The sequence below is a fragment of the Dipodomys merriami genome, unplaced genomic scaffold (genome assembly GCF_024711535.1).
Source record: "Dipodomys merriami isolate MVZ:Mamm:240054 unplaced genomic scaffold, mDipMer1.0.p SCAF_8, whole genome shotgun sequence".
Classification (NCBI taxonomy): Eukaryota; Metazoa; Chordata; class Mammalia; order Rodentia; family Heteromyidae; genus Dipodomys; species Dipodomys merriami.
The window spans coordinates 13,935,965-13,956,493 of record NW_027206401.1 but is presented as its reverse complement, the minus strand read 5'-3'; the positions used below and the strand labels follow the sequence as shown (position 1 = coordinate 13,956,493).

Sequence of the window (20,529 nt, the reverse complement as noted above, 5' to 3'; positions counted from 1 at the left end):
ATGCCAAATGGAAGCCAGTGCTATCAGGCATTTAAATTTGTATTATGGGCTGGGAAGGTGGCTCAGTGGTAGAATATTTGCCTTGCATGCATGAGGCCCTAGGTTCGATTCCTCAGCACCATATATGCAGAAAGTGCCAAAAGTGGCTCTGTGGCTTAACTGGTAGAGTGCTAGCCTTGAGCTGAAGAGCTGAGGGACAGCACCCAGGCCCAGAGTTCAAGCCCCATGACCAGCAAAAAAAAAAAAAAAAAAAAAACCTAAATTTGTATTATGACTGTATTTCCTAACCAAAAATAATAGGATTTTATTCTTTAGGTTAGAAATAAGGAATATAAGAGCTGGAATGTTGGTTAAGAGGTAGAGTACTTGGAAGTGGTGCTGTGGCTCAAGTGGTAGAGCACTAGCCTTCAGCTGAAGGAGCTCAGAGAGAGCATTCAGGCCCAGAGTTCAAGCCCCACAACCAAGGGGTGGGGGGAATTAGGTAGAGTATTTGTCTAGCAAATGCTAGATCCTGAATCAAACCCCAGGTCTGAAGATAAGGGGGGGGTCAGGAAGAAGGGAAGGGAAGGAAGGATGAAAGGGAGGGAGGAGGAACGGAAGGCTAAAAGGAAAAAAGAAGAAAGGAAGGATACATATTGAATTTACTACTGAAGAATTTTTTAAAATTGTATTTCCCCCTAACTTACAGTATCCATAATTTAATTTAAAAGTAATAAATGGATGCTAGGTTGAATTTTTGCTTTCTTCAGCTGATGAGATGGATAATCAGCGAAATCTATTCAGTGTGGAAGATATTCAACAGTGGGATTCTCAACAGTTATTTTAAAGGAAATACAGGAGAACCTCCTTTTATCCCCTGGAAGCCCTGGGAACACATCTACTCCCTGTGCAAGGCTGTGAAGGGCCATATGCCCTTGTTCAACAGCTATGGCAAGTATGTTGTGAGACTTTTCTGGATGGTAAGTACAATTCCTTACGTATTAATATTCATGACTTTGCTGTTGTCAAATGAGAATACCATTATACAGGTCTCTGGACATTCACACAGAGTGAGACCACACGAGAGGCTCACATAGGCACCATAGCTATGTTCATCTGACCATATAACTTAATCGTTATCGAAATGAACTTCAGGAAATGGAAACAAGAGGTTTTTTTCTCTTTGTTTCTATTTCTGTTTTTCATTTCCTTTTGTCTTGTTTGTTTATTTATCTGTTTGGGGAGGGTAAGAGGGCACAGAAATGATGGGACAAAGAGTAAACAAATGCAGCAGTCATACTAGAAGCTATGTTGAAAATAAACTACACAACTTGTGGGTGGGGATGGGAGGGAGTGCGGGACCATGTGACATTGTTCAAAAGAAATGTCCTCTTCACCTGACTTCAGTAACTGCAATCCCTCTGTAATCACCTTTACAACAACAATAAATAAAATGAATAAGTAAAAGAATAGAAGGCTAAAAACAATGCATTACATCTACTCTGGAAATCTCAGTCTGTCCAATTGTTTAGCCCACCTCTAGGTGACTTAGCCCTCTTCAGGAAGGAGTTATAGCATTGTAGCCGTCGGAGACTGATCTCAAGTTTAGCAGTTCCCTCTTGCTCCTCATCAGACTCTGGGGATGTTATTTATTTATGTAGAGAGCATGGAGAAAACAGCAGGTTCCACATGCATTGCTTTAGTAGGCGTGTGATACGGAGATGACTGCCTTCTTTGCAACCTGACAGAAATTTGATCAGGAGAGAAACTTTTATTTCTTTTTGAGCAGTTCCCACGTCAGGCCTCAATCAAACCCTGTGTGCACATTAGCTTTACTAAAGAATTTGAATACATTCTTTCTGACAAGATAAACTGTGTTTATTTTTTTCCTTTCATGTCCTTTTGTACACAGAGACTATTTAAGGTTTGATTTTTTTCCCCAACTCTAGATCAATACTGCATGCGTCTATCAGTATCATACATGTCTATCATTGGCTTCGTTCCACAAATACTTAAGAAACACATTTATAAAATTGTGCTTTGCCTTCCTACTGTTGGATTGTGTGACCATTTCTTTGTATCTGCTACATCTCGAGTCTTCTCTGCACTAATCATTTCCTTAAGTTTTTCATTGTTTCTTATCTTTCTCTTCTTGGAGATTAATTTTCTCCCAGCCTCTTTCCTGTGAAGTATTCTTTTTATCTCCCCTTTGAAACAAACTAGTCTCTTTAGAGGCTATTGGCCTGACGTTTAAAATCACACCAACCTCTCATTTTGCATCAAAGTATTCCTTAGTTCTAGTTTGGGTTCTAAGCAGATTGGGCATGTTTCTTTGACATCAGCTAGATAAATGTTTGTGGAGTATTAGGTAGAGGTTTTCTTTTTTTCTTTCACCTTACAAAAAAACGTGGTTCCGAGATGTGTAGCATCTTGTCAAGTACAGGACTTTCCAGTGTCAGTTCTCCGTTAGCTCCCTGTGAGGAGCTACTGAGCCATGGCTCTCTACATGAAATACAGATTCCTGTCAGCAGCCTCTCACAACTCTGTGTTTCCTGTGTCTCAGAAAGCACAAAAGCACCACACTGGGACCAGTGATTTCCCTCTACTGCTGTATATATTTATATGAAAAAAGGATTAACTTTCAGTTTTCATGGACCCATATGCTTCCGTTTTCTCCTTTTTTGCCGGGACAGGGTTTGGATATTAGGCAGCCAGTCCACTAGGCTTTCTTCATCACACTACCACTTGAGCTCCAGCTCCAGCCCAGCTTTTTGTTGATTAATTGGAAATGAAGTCTTGAGGATGTTTCTGCCAGAGCTAGTTTTACACTTAAAATCTTCCAGTTCTTAGCCTCTTGAGTAGTTAAGATTACAGATGTGAGTCCCCGTGTCTTCAACAGTTTAATCACAGTATTTTGTAGTAGTTAGAGTTTCTTACACTGTGGGGTGCAAAACGCCCCCTACCACGAACATGTGTGGTGGTTTGTGAAGCTCCTCCCTCCTATGCCTACCCCAGGCTCCAGAGTTATATTTGTGGACAGAGAATTGCGAAATGAACTCTCAATGACATTTTTGCTCATTAAATTTGAGGGAAAATATTTTCAAGATATAGACTGGGACAGATCGTTTTCCTACCATTCAGTTACTTCTTCCAAAAGAAAACGCTAGTTTTTTTTATAATTGCTTACTTGCTATATATGCATTTGGTAAAGCAACTTTAAAGAGTATTAAAGTATTCAAGATAGGAAATGAAAGTTCCCTCCAATTCTACCCTGTTGAGACAATCACAGGCAAAAACTCTTAAAATTGCTAGTGTTCTTATAAACCTATGTAAGCCTACTATATAGAAGCATGGACAAATAACACTGATTATACTGTAAATTATCCCTTTTATTGACTATGGGCATTTCCTATGCTTGTGTAGCTCAATATTTTTTACTCCATTATATGAATGTATAAATTAAACATATATATTTTGTCAAATTTAAATATTTAGGTTGGGATCTTTTTTTTTATTAATGCTCACAAAGCTGCAAAACAGCCTCTTGGTGAGCCATTTTTTCCCCTAGGATTCCACAGATGAAATTCCAGTGCTTAATGGTATACAAATGGTTAGTTTTGACATGTGCATATTCAATTCACTGTTTGTTTTTATATTTGTTTTTATATATCATTTATTTTTGATGTAGTTGTAGTTTTGCCATTTTCATATTTGTTTACATTTGGGGCCCTTGCTAATGATTAAATTTATAGTTTTTATTCATGTTCCTATCTTCTGGCCAGATTCTGGAATGTTCTTCAGGATTCCACTTGACTCTAAATACAATGTTGTTTTGAAAATACCTCTTTATATACTTTTTTTCCTAAATAGTTATCCTGGAAATTAAAATATACTTTCTTTTTTTTTTATTGTGAGAATACCATACAGAGGAGTTACAAGTAAATGGGCAAGATAACGAGTACATTTCTTATCAAGCGTTGTTGCCTCCTCTTTGTTTCCCCTTCCCATCACTTCCTTCCCTCCCCTCATCCAATACTCCTCCCACCCCTCACCGAAGTTGTTAAGTTTGATTTTCAACATAACGACTTGTACATCCCATTGTTGCAATGGGTCCACCTGTATCCCTAGTTAAACAATTTGTTTTTTTTTCCCTTCCCCTCCACAAATTATACCAACATCAAATACAGTGAAAGTATGGGGTTATACTATGGAGGAGGGACAAGAAATCATCTTATAAATATGATAGAAACAATTGGATGAAAGGAAAAAAAAACAAAAAAAACATTTAAATACTTATCTTGGGGTTCATTCCCCTAACATCAACTTATCTGACCTTTTCTGCTTGACTTTGGAAAGCAGAATGGAGGTTCTTCAAAAGACTCCACATAGAGCTCCCCTATGACCCAACAATCCCACTTTTGGGCATTTACCCAAATGATCACAAACAAGACCACACTAAAGCTACTAGCACGACTATGTTTATTGCAGCATTATTTACCATAGCTAAGATATGGAACCAACCGAGATGCCCCTCAGTAGATGAATGGATCAAGAAAATGTGGTGTATATACACAATGGAATTCTATGCCTCCATTAGAAAGAATGACATTGCCCCATTTGTTAGGAAATGAAAAGACTTGGAAAAAAATTATATTAAGTGAAGTAAGCCAGGCCCAAAGAAAATAGGTCCCATGGTTTCCCTTATTTGCAATAACTAGTATATGTCTGAGTCAAGCAGAAAAGGTCAGATAAGTTGATGTTAGGGGAATAAAATATACTTTCACAGCTGTCATGGTATTCCACCAATAACATTGAAGTACTTACTTTGGAAAGCAATTATTTTACCACTAATTAGGACTTTTTACATATTCCTTTTTGATAATTTTTAAGTATTCAATCCATCTATTTTCTATCTATCTATCTATCTATCTATCTATCTATCTATCTATCTATCTATCTATTTATCTATCATCTGCCTGTCATCTGTCTTCTATATATCATCTATATATTGAAAGCTTCATATATTCAAATATAACTTTTTACATTTGAACTTTTTATATTCAAATATAAATTTTTATTTTCAAGGGAAAACAATGTTATATTTAATCATGTTTGCTCTTTCTTTGGCTTTTTAATCATGTCTGATGTTTTGTTTCCTTTCACTCTATTTTCTTGAAGAATTTCTCTTCACTCTTTCTGAGTCAACCCTCTTCTAACAAACTGCTTTATATTTTCTTTATCTGATCATATTTTCACTTCATCCTTATGCTTTCCTAGTTACAGAATCATAGATTGGCAGGACTTTCAGCCTGAGAAAAATAGTGTGACACTTTCGCTTTTTATGGTTTCTGAAGCATGCATCTATTCTTTTTCTGCAGTTAATGTCTTTTCTTGCTGCCAGCTTTCAACATTTTATCTTTGTCTTGACTTTTGTGAAGTTCAAATTTGATATGTCCGGCTGTGGATTTGTTTAGGCTTATCCTATTTTGAACAGTAGAACGGAAGAGCCGCAGTCTCTGGAGCCTGTTATAATGGCTCAAATTCCTTTTCTAAGGACTCCCACCCTCTCATATATCCCCTTTCAAAGTCCCACACCCAATGCTATCATATTGATTGTGCAAAAGTTTCACATATCAGTTTTCTAGAGTAAACTAACAGTTTGTAGAAATTATGTAAATATATAAACTATTAAATTTCTTTATAACTTCAAGGAAGCAATCAACTAATGTGTAATATCAATGAGTGAGAAAATTCCCAAGAAAATGCTTCTAAGTCTGATAGAATTATTTTTTGGAAATAACAATAACACTAACATCTACCCCTGTGTATTATTTTCTGTTAAAGACTTTTGAGACTTAATGTGCATTCCATAAAATTCACTTATTTGGAATGTATTGTTCAGTAGTTGAAGCATTCTTAATTGAGCAGCGTTATCTTTGATCATCTAAAAATAGGTGATGCTTACTGAACTGATTTGGTTTAAGTTCTTATGCTTATTTAAAACCACCTTCATGGTAATCCTGCTAGCTCCTTCAGAAAATTGTTTTGAAAATCAAAGTGTAGGAAAGTAACTCCTATTGTTATTTTTTATTGTGGTGAAATATACAAAATGTGATATTTCACATTTTAATAATTTAAGAGTGCAATTTAGTGGTGTTAAGTAGTTTTGATGTTGTGCATCCAACACCTCTACCCATTTCCAGACATCTTCATCATCCCATAATTAAATAATAAATCTACTCATTAAATAATAAATTCTTTTGTGCCCCAGCTAACCTCTTTTTATTTCTCAAGTCTGTCTTTTCACAGTGTTTTAAATAAGTGAACCCAGTGTTTGTCTCCTTATACTAGTTCATTTCATGGTGGATTATTTTGGATGTTTCCTTTGAAATTTGAAGGAGGTAGCAGATCTGTGCCTCTAGCCCTGCCTAGCCCAAGCCATGTATTAAGGAAGAGAGAAAAAGACATAGAACTACCAAATAAAGCAACACAGCATTCAGGGTCACTAGGGTCATTTAAAGAAAGTCTCTCCTTTTACACTACTGTTCCTATCTTCTTAGGGATAATATGGTGCTCCTTGTAGCTTCGGTTCAGACTTTACTTTCCTGAGATGCTTCTCCTTAGCAAAACTAGTCAGATTTTCCTTTCAGGTCCTAAGAGTACTTTAGCCATATTGTATTTTATATGAAATTCATGTATGCCTTCCCCTACGAGACTGTGAATAACTAATAGTAATAGACCATCCTTACATACTAGGGGGTATACACCCCTTGATATCACTGCTGAAAATACTTTTTAGCACTGGAATTTATTCATCATAGAACTTGGAGGTAAAACTAAAGTAAAAAAATATATATTTATTTCAATTTGCAGTCATCTTGAAATTTTAGAGTAATATTCATGGGGTAAATACAATAAATATATAGTACTTCTTGTTACTTCTTGTTAAAAAAATGGATCTCTGATTAGGAACAAGTATATATGATGGAAATTAGAAATCAAGGTCAGTGAACAGTAAGCAATAAGCAGTAAGTATTCAAATTATACTTGAAGAATTTTTTTTTTTTTTTTTTTTTTTTTGGGTCCGGTCGTAGGGCCTGAACTCTGGGCCTGGGCATTGTCCCTCAGCTCTTCAGCTCAAGGCTAGCACTCTACCACTTGAGCCACAGCGCCACTTCCGGCTTTTTTCTTTTTGCTTATGTGGTGCTGAGGAATTGAACCCAGGGCCTCAGGCATGCAAGGCAAGCACTCTACCACTGAGCCACCTTCCCAGCCCATTGAAGAATTTATATTGTGGAAACATGAAGTAAATTAATAATACCAAACTTATTTGTGGCTTATTAGTGTTTTAGTTCTGCTGTTTCAAATATTTGTGAGCTCTTAAGACCTGGAAAAAATAAGAAAGGCATTGGTACAGATGTAGATGTACTAATAAATAGTACATAAACAAATAGTAAATAAGCTAAAATACACTACATGATTAGCTCTGAAAAACAATATCTCAGTCTTCAAATATGCTAACATAAATATATAAAGCAGTGAATATTGATATTAGTGGGCATAAATTTTGATGTTTAAGAAGAAAACTCTAAATCATTGATATTATATTCTTTCTTTTTCAAATTTTTAGGGTTGCTGGAGAAAGATAACAATTGATGACTTCTTTCCTTTTGATGAAGATAACAATCTATTGCTTCCAGCTACAACCTGTGAATTTGAACTTTGGCCAATGTTGTTGTCCAAGGCAATCATTAAGCTGGCAAATGTGGAGTATGTCCAAACTTTATTCCCATAAAAAAAGGCAGAGATCAGCAAGTATACACCCATATTGAGTAGCTTAATGTTTTTGCAAGGTGAAAATTTTATCCAGGGTTAGTTTTAAAACAAGAAAGAGAGACAGAGCAAGAGATAGCAGCAGTGAGAGACGACAGAGCAAGACTGAGAAAAAGATAGAGACAGGCTGGGAAGGTGGCTCAGTGGCAGAGCGCTTGCCTTGCATGCCTGAGACCCTGGGTTCAATTCAACATAAGAAAATAAAAGAAAAATGCTGGAAGTGGCCCTGTGGCTAAGTGGTAGAGCACTAGCCTTGAGCTGAAGAGCTGAGGGACAGTGCCCAGGCCCAGAGTTCAGACCCCATGACCGGACCCCCCCCCCAAAAAAAAAAAAGACAGAGGCAGAGACAGAAAGAGGAGAGAGGGAGAGAGAGGGAGAGAGAGAGAGAGAGAGAGAGAAACAGAGACAGAGAGAGACAGAAAGAGAAAGAGAAAGAGAAACATTTTCTGCTCCCCATGTAGGAAATGGGAGTTAAAGACTTGTTTTAAAAATGAATGAAAAGAAAATATGCTCTGTGTCCTGTGTTCACACATTGGAAAAGCTGTCATTCATTCCATTCTGGCCCTAGCAACGCAATTCTCAGTGCAGACAAAAGTTAGATGCTTGGATTGGAAATGTACAACTTTATATTATCAATCAGTGGGAGACTCCTGTGCAGGCCTGGGATGTATACCCTCAGCAGTATGTCATAGCAACTCCATACTCTGTATTGAACAGCAAATACCACGTGCTTTAAGGAACCCATCCAATCAGCCATGTATTCCTGCTAAGAAAACACAGCATTGCCAGTTAGAAGCCAGGCAGGGTTACTTTGTGTTGGTATTCTTTTGGCTCAGCTTCCTTTTTGGCTCTCATGGATGCAAGGCAAAAACAATCATGCCCACTGCCATCTTCACATCTCTCTTCTTCAGTGTCTATTGAGGGGCCTCCTTTAACCCATTCCTTTAACCCATGACTTTTGTAGGAATTGAGGCCAGATCATTTTACATAGCTGAATACTACTGAGATTCACACTGGTGGCATGTGTCTTAGTTTTGGTTTTTAAAAAATGTAATAAGAATAATATTATTGATGTTTCTGCTTTTCAGGCCCAACCTGAAGTTCTGAAGATCAGTGCCGTATTAATTATGTGTGGTATTTAAATATATGATCTGCATCGTAGCTGAAGCAGCACTGCATCTTTCTTAATATCTAAGTTGACATTAATAAGAACATGAGTAATAGAGTTATTATTATTATTATTACAAATAAACAAATTCAGCTTGGAAATAAAATACCAAGCAATGTACAATATATTTCTTAAGATTGCCAGTAGATACCTGCCTATATGATACAAATTAAATTTTTCCCTGTCATCTCAGATTTTATAGTATAGAGTGATTATCATTCTCCATTTAAAAGTTAAACACATTGTCATTCTTTAAATATCAGTGTGAAATATGCCAAGAAAGGAACAGTAATTTCCATAGGATTTTCAGTGTCACTTCACAAATGAGATCTCTCAGAGCAGGGCAGACCAGACTGAAGGTAACAAATATGTTACCTTTGACATACTTAGTCATATGGAAATTCACGGTCCATAACAAAACAATACAAATAGATGAACAATGGAAAGTGATGCAGATGCTGTGAGTTCTAAATCAGTACCATCAGGACTGTCAACAATGAGGAATATTATTCTTATTCCTGGATGACAGCTGGGACTCCTGGGTAGAAGGGCATTTCCACATATAAATGTAAACAGATGAAGATCTCAGGGGAAAGCAGGGACAAAATAACTGAGTGCAGTGGTATTTGTCAATCACACACAACCTGTGGCTTTATGTCATGTAGGCAGGTCCACTCGTGTATGGGGATTTGTCAGGTGTTTTTGCTTTCTCTGCAATTACCTAAAAATTTTATTTAGACCTCCTTCTGACCTTGACCAATCATGTATAAAATTGATTAAACACACAGCCTCATAGCATCTCAAAATAAGTACTGAAATAATTACTGACAAAAAACCATGGCTCTAACTTTTACACAGAACATAATCATACATACATAAATACCATGATTATGTATTGAATATAGAAAATGAGTTACATACTGTTTATGTTGTATATTTTATATGAATATGATTATATATATATGGAATTAATTTTAGGCCTTTGAAAAGTAAAGTTAATCTGCATGCTTTGTAAATACATTTGAAATTTTTTCATTGGACCAGCTGAAATGTTGTCACAAACCAAATCATCTGGCTGTTGAGAAAATATTTTCTTGCATCACGATGTATAACCAGTATGGTGCACACCATTGATTATTATGCTGCAGTTAAGTTGTGATTCCTAATACTTGTGTATTGCTCTGCATATCCCAATTGTGGTGGTTTTAGCATTATTTGTTTTTCTTTTTAGTATCCACATGGCACAGAGGAGAGAACTGGGAGAGTTCACAGTTATTCACGCACTCACAGGCTGGCTACCAGAGGTCATTACTCTCCAGTACGTTTGAAGATTAAGTTGTTCATGAGTGCTTTCTTTCTTTTCAATATTTTCTTAAAATATTCTTAGTCTAGGAAAATTACAAGAAAGGTCATGTTTTGCAAACTGTTTGGAGAAAAATATTTTATAGTATTGTATTACATGACTGGAGTTAAGTTCTTATACTTTCAATTTCAAGCTATGTGAGTGCCCAAGACATTATATGACTTCATTGTGTGGTGACACTTGAATATATGCTCTTCCTAGTATAGCATTTTGTATATTATAGAGAAAAAAGGGAACAATGATATGGATTCACAAACATGGTTCAATCTTGATTCCATTATCTGTTAGTTGTACAATCACATAAATTTATAACCCTTTAAAACTCAGTTAAAACCATAATACTTGCTAGAGTTGTGGCTCAGGAGTAGAGTACTTGCCTAATATGCACTAGGCTTTTGGTTTAATCCCCTATAGACAAACAAAACCTAATCCCAATGCAGCAATAAAATAAACAGAAAATACACTTTCTGCTAGTTCCTAGGGATCTAATGGTGAACAGAGAGCAGTTCAGGCATTCAAGCAAGTCTCACTCAGGTCCACAAGGAAATGATTGTTTTCAAACCATTAGTTCATTTCACTTTCCTCAGAGCAAATCTGAATGGATGAATGAAAGAATGAATAGTCTTCATACATTACCATCAGCACCGCATTTCCCAGTCTCCTCTCATCTGACTCCTGTCCTTCCTTCTCCACCACACCAGTGAATCAGCTTTCTTTGAAGTTTCTTTAAAGTTGTTGAACCCACTATTCATGTCTCTTTTTCTCTTATTCTTCATTCAAGTATTTTATCTTGATAAACTCATCTTGCAAACATTGATTCACTTGTTTACACAACAGTGCTCTTTTGGGCTTTAATCTGCTCTTACACTCTGCCCTTCCCAGGCTTTTTGTCTGGTTTCTCAATCACTAGATATAACAGGACTAGATGTAACAAGCTCTTTGCAGTGACTTTCAAGTTACATCTTGCAAACTTAATATCATACCTAATCTATGCATGTCTCCATGATCCCCATTTATCAAACTCTAGATTATATTAATATACAACTGCCTAAATTACATATATATTCAGATTAAAAAAATCCCTAAGCACTCATGGTTCACATCTATAATCCTAGCTACTCAGGAAGCTGAGATATGAGGATCAAGGTTTGAGACCAACCTGGGTAGGAAAGTCTGTGAAACTCTTATCTCCAATTAACCATCAAAAAGCTGAGCTCAAAATATCCAAGAAGGAACTGTTGATTCTGTTTCCCAATCCGGTACCCTAAGCATGCCTCATCTGCACATTGAGCTACCAACCACATCACTGCTCAAGCTAAAAAGTCAGGAGTCATTCTTCATAGTCATATTCCTCTCCTTCCACATACAACCCCTCCCTGAGACCACGTCTCCACTTAGACTGAGTCTCTTTCTATATGGCTCCAATATTACCTTCCTAATTTAGCTCACCATTGTTGCTTATATGTAATAATTTTACAGCTGATCTCCCTGGGTCTGTGTTCTCCTTTAACCAATGTTCCGCATGACCATAAGACTATGTTTTGTGTATGTATGCTAGTCTTGGGGCTTGAACTCAGGGCCTAGGCACTGTCTCTGAGCCTCTTTGTGCTCAAGGTAGCACGCAGGTCTACCACTTGAGCCACAGTGCCACTAAGATTTTTCTGAGTAGTTTATTGGAGATAAGAGTCTCATGGACTTTCCTGCCTGGGATGGCTTTGAGCAGGGATCCTCAGATCTCAGCCTCCAGAGTAGCTCGAATTACAGGTATAATTTTAAAGATACAAATCAGATCGTATCTGTTCTCTGTTCTCCTCACTTAAAAGCTTTCAGTGGTTAAACATTCCACTTGGATGAAGTTATAAATCTTATTTTGGTCCTTGCATAATCTCTGAACTCATTCTTGACTTCATCTCCATCTTGGCAGCCCATTCACTGACCGCCTCACTGTTCGTTCTTCTCCTCACACTCAGGAAACTCCCTGTTTCACAGAATCTGTATAGGAGCTATTTGGGAAATGGTGGATTTTTTTGTTTGTTTTGGAAAACTTTTTACCTGAAATTATTTTAATGAGATATTTACTCTGCTGAATATGTCATAAAATTGGTGTCTTGTTCAGCCTACATACCAACTCAGATAGGCCTCCTTGACTATCCAACCTAAACTTAATGTATTCTTTCTCCAGGTTCTGAATTATGCTGTGTCATCTCTTTTTTCATTTTCATCATAGAAGGTATCAATGCCTGTCATTCATTCACTCCTCCATTCATCCATTCACTCCTCCATACAGTCTCTCCTCTGTTTTCCCTCCATTTTCTCTTTCTCTCTTCTTTCTTTCTTGACTATATTCATTTACTGGATGTTAGAGTCCATGAGAGGAGGGAGAAGGAGACTTTGTTTTGTGGTACTCAATATTTTGCTGTACACGCAGAATAGAAACACCAGATTACTGCAGTGGAATTTGTGTTCAACAAGTGTATATCAAATGAATAAATTGAAAGGTTTTTTTTTGTTGTTTTTTTTTGTTTTTGTCAGTCATGGGCTTGAACTCTGGGCTTGGGCACTGTCCTTCAGCTCTTCAGCTCAAGGCTAGCGCTCTACCACTTGAGCTACAGCACCACTTCGGTTTTTGAGTGGTTTATTGGAGATAAGAGTCTCATGGACTTTCCTGCCCAGGCTGGCTTTGAACTGTGACCCTCAGATCTCAGCCTCCTGAGTAGCTGAAAGGGTTTTTAAAGGCTATAGAAGAAATATGTAATTAATATTCATTGATTACATAGAGAAGAAACATTTATCTTAGGCTTCAAAAATGATAAACTGACATCAAAAGATTGACTGCAGTCACTGCAGATGGTAAGATGGGAAACCAATTCAGAGAAGGAAGAACAGCCAGGAAATAGAAGAGAATATAATTCTGTGAAACCCCAGAAAGCAGCAGTCAGTTCTCCATGACAGGATGATGAGCTACTGAGTTCTACCTGGTGAATGGGCCAGGAGATGGAGATCAGAGGTGCCAACTAGATCAGGGCATTCATGCCATGCTAAGGAATATTCACAATATCATTATAGGGACAGATGTCATTGAGGATTTTTTTGACCTTAGCATATTTGTCATTTTTGGAAGATGGCTCAGGGGGAACTGGACCTGGGAGACTAGGAAGTGTGGTGTTCGGAGTTAGTTCTAAGTACCTCAGTAGAAATGTTGCTGGGAAGAATGGAGATCAGGTGATCTCTTACAGTAAGAGGAGGAAGGATCAAGTGCTGTCAGGGTTTTGGGGAGGGAAACTGGGTCATTTTGTTTGCATTCTTGAGTGCTCTGTAGAAAGAGGCAGCAGACATTTTTATTTTTGCTCATGCTTTTGCTCCTTTACAGATATCTGCCATTACATGGTGGCATGCATGGGTGTGGATATCAGGAGCAGGATGTGAGCCAGAGCTCACATGGGGATTGTATTCCTGGTCAGGTGATAACGTGTGTTTGTTTCTTCACTGAGGAAAGAGTACTCACAGTGGCAAGAACAGATAACTCAGAATCAGAAAAGCAATACTCAATGGTCAATAGTGATGAAAGGAAAGAGAGTGTTAAAAGGAGTCTCAAAGTAATTTTTGTAATAACAGAAAGCCAGGTGAACATGGTCTCATGGAAGCCTCAGGACAAGCTAAAAGAGAGGAAGAATACTCAATATCCACAGAGAAGCCATGTCAGACAAGAACCTTTATCGTGGAAAACTATCTGACCCAATATTAGATCAACAACATACTTTCCTGCTGTCATAGTTTTAAAAGGCTTCCACCAGACTAAGGTATCCTTGAGACAAGACTCAGGTCTGTGATCACTTTAAACCAGGAAAGCTGAGCACATAGTAGGCAGTCATTTAGAGCATATTGAATGAATACATGTAAACTAGCATTTTGGAACTATGCATTTATATAACATTGGAATAAGTCCTATAAATAGCAAGTGATTTTTTTTGTCAACAGCTTCTTAATGGGAAGTGAAAACATGTCTTTTGGAAATTAATGCTAGCGTCTTCTCTCTTAAGCCCAGGATATATGGACAAGGTCTGGGAGCTCTTAAAAGAAGTATTGCCTGAGTTTAGGCTGTCAGATGAGATCAGCTCTGAAAGCAGAACTGTAATGATAGACACCAAATTAAAAGAACCTGTGAAAGAGATAAAGAATGGCAAAGAGGTGAAGGATATAAAGGAAGCAAAAGACATGAAGGAATTTAGAACTGAATCTTCCTTAACAGTACTGAAATTTCCCGAGAAAGGTGAAAGAACTCCCAAAGGTAAGATGTGTTTCAGCGAAATGTCAGATATCTGCAGATTATGTATTAATGGCTTCATAGTCCTACTGGAAGCTAATAGTGTGCGTGTGCGTGGTGTTGACAATTCAACCTGGGCTTTGCACATATTGGGCAAGTATTCTATCCCTGAGCTACTGCCCCAGCCGTAAAGTTAATGTCTCTTGATAGTTGCTATCATTTCTTCTGTGTTGTGAAAACTGTCATGTCATTCATGTCTTTCCTAACAAGGTCATTAGAATGTAGAATAGTTTTCATTATATGTTAAATATTGTTCTATAGCATGCTGTTCTTCCTCTGATGATATTAAATTAATTCAATATTAATATGGGAAAAGACATGGTAATCTACATTTCCATCAAAGACTTGAACTGGGATGGACCAAAACAACAAAGGCAAAATTTTACTGTTTTTTTTTTTTTTGGATACGTGAAATGAGTATAGGCTATATTATGATTCTGATACTTAATTCTAAACTAGAAGGTCAAGTCTGAAAAAAATTGCAACCTAGTTTACAAAGTACAGAATTATTTCTCTTTCCAGAATGACAAGTAATTTATATATATTGGAATATTGCATGTATTTATGCATTTAAACAACATGCTTGTGAATGAGAATCAAATCTATTGTAAGTACTATTTTTCTATATATTTTGGTATTATCTAAAATGATATTTCACTATTTCTGTTTTGTAAAATATTTATGATTTGTCAGAATTATTCTTCACTATGATCATGTCTAACTTGAGAAGCAGAAGGAGGAGAAGCTCAAGCCTGAGCTAAAATAGTGAAACCAGAAATCCAGGAGTGAGGCTGGGTGCAGTGGTGCATGCTTATAATCTCTGCATGCTGGACAGTGAGGCAAGAGACTGGAGTTTGATATCAACCTAGGCTATGAGGTGAAAATACCGTGTCAAAACAAGGAGAAGGGATTGGAGGAACTAGGGATGTAGCTTTATGTACCTAGAGTGAGCAAGACCATTCCATTACAAAACAAAAAAGAAAGTATTAACTGACAATTAGAAAAGTTTTTATTTTAGATCTTTCTTAATTGTATACCAAGATCAAATACGTGAATGATATCTGCCTACAAAGGCTGCTCTAGAAATAATCTAGCATGAATTAATTTACACCCCCCAAAAGCAAATAAATCAGATTAAATTAACTCTGTCCAGAATCCTCCAAATTAATTTGCTCCTAGAAGCTTTTGCTCATGTCTCACAAATTAATACCCAGCTATTCATCCATCTATTAATTCACTCAAATATTCTACTTGCTGATCTGAAAACCAGTCATTTTCCAGGAATTCCACCTCCTGAAGGTGAATTCCTGAACAGTCTAGTCACTAAACCCTAGTGACAGAGAATAATGTTAATAGTGAAAATAAGGTACACCCACCACAAAGCAAATAGGAGCTTTGAAGGTGGGTTAGATTCAATTACTTGTAAGAGGAGGAGCCTCTGAAGGGTGGAGCACTGCAGGCTGAGAAACAATGTGGCAAGAACAAGGGCCTTCTAAAAGGCAGCAAAGGGGGAGCCAAGAAGAAAGTGATTGATCCATTTTCTAAGAAAGATTAGCATAACGTGAAAACACCAGCCACGAAGCCTCACAGAATTGCATCTGATAGCCTGAAGGCTTGGGTGTTTGAAGTAAGCCTCTTGGATCTGCAGAATGATGAAATCTCATTTAGAAAATTCAATCTCATGACTAAGAATGTTCAGGGCAAGAACTGCCTGACCAAGTTCCAAGGCCTGGATCTCACCTGGGCCAAAATGCTCTGTGGTGGAAGAGTGGCCGATCATGATGGGAGCTGATGTTGATGTCAAGACCGCAGATGTTCATTTGCTTCATCTGTTCTGTGTTGGTTTTACTTTAAAAAACAACAAACAGATGTGCAAACCACCTGCCAAGTCTGGAAGAAAATGATGGAAATTATGATCCAAGAAGTGCAAACAAACGACTTGAAGGAAGTAGTTAATAAATTGATTCCAGACAGCACTGCGGAAAACATAGAAAAGGCTTACAGGTTAATTAATCCACTTTATGATGTCTTCACTAAAAAGTAAAAATGCTATAGTAAAAGTGCTTCCTGGTGGAGCTGGTAGTTCTGGAAAAACTCTGGATGAGACAGCTGCTTACGTCAAACGAGCTGATGGATATGAACTATCAGTCCAGCAATCCAGTCCATTCAAAATTGAGATTAATAGTGACAAACAAAAGAACTATTTATGAAAAGAAAAAGAATAGAATCAGGATCTGATTTGCTTTATCAAAAGCTGACACTGGCATCAATGGAAGTAAAGTTTTGTGTGGGCCAGGGGATGGTAGGTTGTGGGTAGATATAGGAAACTCAGTTTAGTGACTGTCATGTCAGCTCACATGGGAGAAGATAAAAGCTTGGGGGAGAAAATCTCCAAATGGAGGTAGAAATAAAGGTGATTAATTTGAGAGATGTTTTAAAAGCAAAAACAAAAGGCAGAATATGGTGAACATAATTTGTAGTTATATGGGTTGCAAAGCCAAATAAATGGTGCTACTAAGAAATCAGAAAATTATTTCACACATACTGAATCTGAAGTTCCCTTGACAGTCAAGAGAATTTTTTATATTATGAATCGAGGCTGGTGATATTCATTTGGGAAGCACTGAGTGATACTTCCTGAGGAGACAGCATGGAGTGAAAGCAGTAGAGAAACAGAGATAGCCTATGAGTACCGAAACATCTGAGCTTGGTCCAAATTGATAAGCTGGGAGAGCAAGCCCAACCGTGGTCAAAGAAGGAAAGCACAAACAAGAGGCTGGTCTTGAAATCAAAGAAAAAGTGTTTCAAATATCGGACAGATTGTGTCAATATTGTTTAGAGATGAACTAGGATGAGAAATTGAATGACTCCATCAGAAATTGCCATTGGACTCTGGGGATAGATATGAGTAGAAGACAGGTTCAAGAGAGTTTACGTACTGGAAAACTTCTGAGGAGTTTGGCCTTCAAGGACAGAAGAACCACAATGTGGATGCACAGGGACTAATGTCTGTCTTATGTGGGAGAACTTAATAGTTGTAATTGGTGATTGAGATCCACCTGCGATAAAAGCAGTAATGCATGTTTTCTGAGAAGGCAGGAAGAGCGGGACTCACAGCCCCAGTGGAAGTATTGGTCCAGCCCAGAGAAAGCAATAGTTCCTCCATGCTTGGTTAGGTGCCCATCATGGGAGGATGGGAGGAAGATTACAGATGTAGATGGATGAACAGCTTTGATAGAGAAGTTGAGGATTTCTGATAAAAGTTTTCTACCTTCTGAAGGTAGGCAGGCTAGCTGTCAGGTAAGTGTAAGGTAACGATGGAAGATAAAATAGCAGGGTTCTGGTGGCTCACGCCTCTAATCCTAGCTACTCAGGAGATCTACTGAGATCATAGGATCATGGTTCAAAGCCAGCCTGGGTAGGAAAAACCATGAGAATCTTATCTCCAATAAATCACTAGAAAACCAGAGGTGGTGCTGTGGCTCAAGTGGTAGAGGCCTCTGCTTGCCTTGAGCTGAAGAGTTGAGAGACAGCGCCCCGGCCCACAATTGACAAAACAAACAAACAAACAAAACAAAAGAAATTTATCCTCCTCTGGGGAGATTATCCTACTGAAAGTGATCCAGACCACTCAGCTACCCAGTTTGTTTAGAGTGGGGTTTGCCAAGTGGGTAGATTTAAATAACAGAGGAGCACCATTGGCTTAGGCTCAGAAACCCATATTTGGCACATGACAAGAAATTCTAAAATTTCTGTTAAACAGATTTTTTTAAATTATAATTTTATACATGTTTATAAATTTTAATTTTCAATAGGAATTTGAAAACGAAGTCCAATTTAATATCACATGTTTCATTGAAGTTTCATTATTAGTTTCATTGAAGTAATTCCCCCAAAGAAAATATTAATATGTAATTTTTGTACATAAGTTTCCCATTTAAATGTCTCTATATTTGAAGTTATAGTTATCTGTATTTTTATACCTAATGTGTTAAGTTTACTGCAAAATAAGACAAAATATATTTACTTTGTATGAAAAGTTACATTATAAATAGTATCATGGTTTTATGTTTATAATTTTTTAAAATGAACAATATGAACATTGATGATTAGACATTTATCATATAATGTAGACAATTTAATTTTTTATTTAGAATTAGAGATTACAAATTAAAAAGTTGGGGACATTTTTTTTATTAGAAGAGGACCTGTTTTATAAAAAACATATGCATGAGTGACAATTCAAATAGTGGAGAGAAACCTAGATATATGGCTTTTATACACAGGCATATTGGTCAATGAAAATTGTTTTGGGGATGTTGATCATGTTTTGGACCTCTGGTATAAAGACTCCCCAAACCAAAGATCTCCATGGGCTCTACAGTTAGGTTCAGCTTTTAGTACCTACTTTATTACTTTTTTGTTTCAATTTTAAAATGAGAAAATTAGCCTGACATTATAATTTTATGTCAATAAAATATACTCAAGGAAATAAATATAAATATATAATAATTTAAATTATAATAATATATAATAAGTAATGCTGTGTATCTTTCAGAGTTTATGTCAATTTTCAATTTTTTTCTTTAAATTTATTGTGGTATATCTAATTATAGGAGATTACATTTTAGTAAAATAGTGGGCACAGTTTTACATTTAAATAATACTATTGTTTGGCTGCTTTTTTCCCCCATCCCAATGATTAAATAGGAAACATAGTTTGAGGTTTACTAGTTGAAAGATTCACCATGTTTTTTTTAATATATTAGAAAAATCAGATGCAAAAGACGTTGGGAAGAAGAAGAGTAAAGATGGAGAAAAGGAGAAGGAGAAGTTCAAATTCTCACTTCATGGTTCAAGACCTTCATCAGATGTGCAATACTCTGTGCAGTCTCTATCAGATTGTAAGCTCTCAGTCTCTTTAGAATGATAACTATTTTAGCTCTTTGCTAGAATATTGGAGCATGTTGGAATGTAGAAATACATTTTCCCTTTTGAAATACCTAAGTAAGCTGATATGGTTTCCCATAAATATTGGGTGCTCACTTATTTGAGGAGGGGGGGACAGGCCTTATGTAGGAAACAGAATCAAAGCTGTGAATCCTATGGTAGGTATAACAGTCAAAGGTAAAGTACAAATACATGGAGGAGGCTTCTGATGTTCATATCAAGTATTTACTTCTTAAATTTATCAAGTAAGTATGAGAACAGTTACTTTTGGAAATATTGTTATACCAGGCACCCAGCTGAACATAAGGTGTGCATCTAGTTCCTTCATCGTAGTGGCTCTGTACCTTTTTTGTACTATTTTGAAAAGAAAAGAAACTAGAGCTGTAGGAGCAGTTGCTTGTTTGTATCATACTATTGACACCTACACTTTTCCAGTATGATAGAGAATATAGACAATGGTTACTATATATGTAATTTGCACTAAAATCTGTTATTTTGTACTAATGCCTTAAGCAGCATTTCCTGATCTTGGGAGCAATATATTACCAGTTACTGGTGACTCTCACCTTTGTGAGAATGGCTGAGCCTTCCTCTGAATTTCTTTCTTTGTGAAAATAAAAGTAATTGATGCCCTTTCTGCTGAACTGAGTTAAGGTCAATATCAATATGCAGAATGTGGCTCAGATTTGGCTCAATTCAGATCTCTGCTTCAACATTGAGAATATGGGTACTAGACAGTTGGTTGAGCCTCTTAAAATCTCAGGTTCTTCTCTGTACATTAACATCATGATGTCTATGGGGTTTCTTTTGAGATTTAAGAGTTTGTGTTTGAGTAAAATATATGTGTGGGTAAGTCTAAGTAGTTTTACTACTGAAACCTCTGTTAATTCTTAAACATGCCCGGAATTATTA

At 36.9% G+C, this 20,529-nt stretch overlaps 1 protein-coding gene across 3 annotated transcripts in view; it reads left to right on the top strand.

The window, feature by feature from the left end:
• The window catches only part of Adgb (androglobin), a 112,346-nt gene that overhangs the window by 12,658 nt on the left and 79,159 nt on the right, over positions 1–20,529 (top strand). For all 3 annotated transcript variants that reach the window (XM_070010897.1, XM_070010896.1, XM_070010898.1), the window contains exons 5-9: positions 750–959; positions 7,610–7,749; positions 10,212–10,298; positions 14,384–14,631; positions 19,437–19,571. In XM_070010897.1, the coding sequence (XP_069866998.1) occupies positions 750–959; positions 7,610–7,749; positions 10,212–10,298; positions 14,384–14,631; positions 19,437–19,571 (820 nt within the window). The remainder of the gene's footprint in view (positions 1–749; positions 960–7,609; positions 7,750–10,211; positions 10,299–14,383; positions 14,632–19,436; positions 19,572–20,529) is intronic.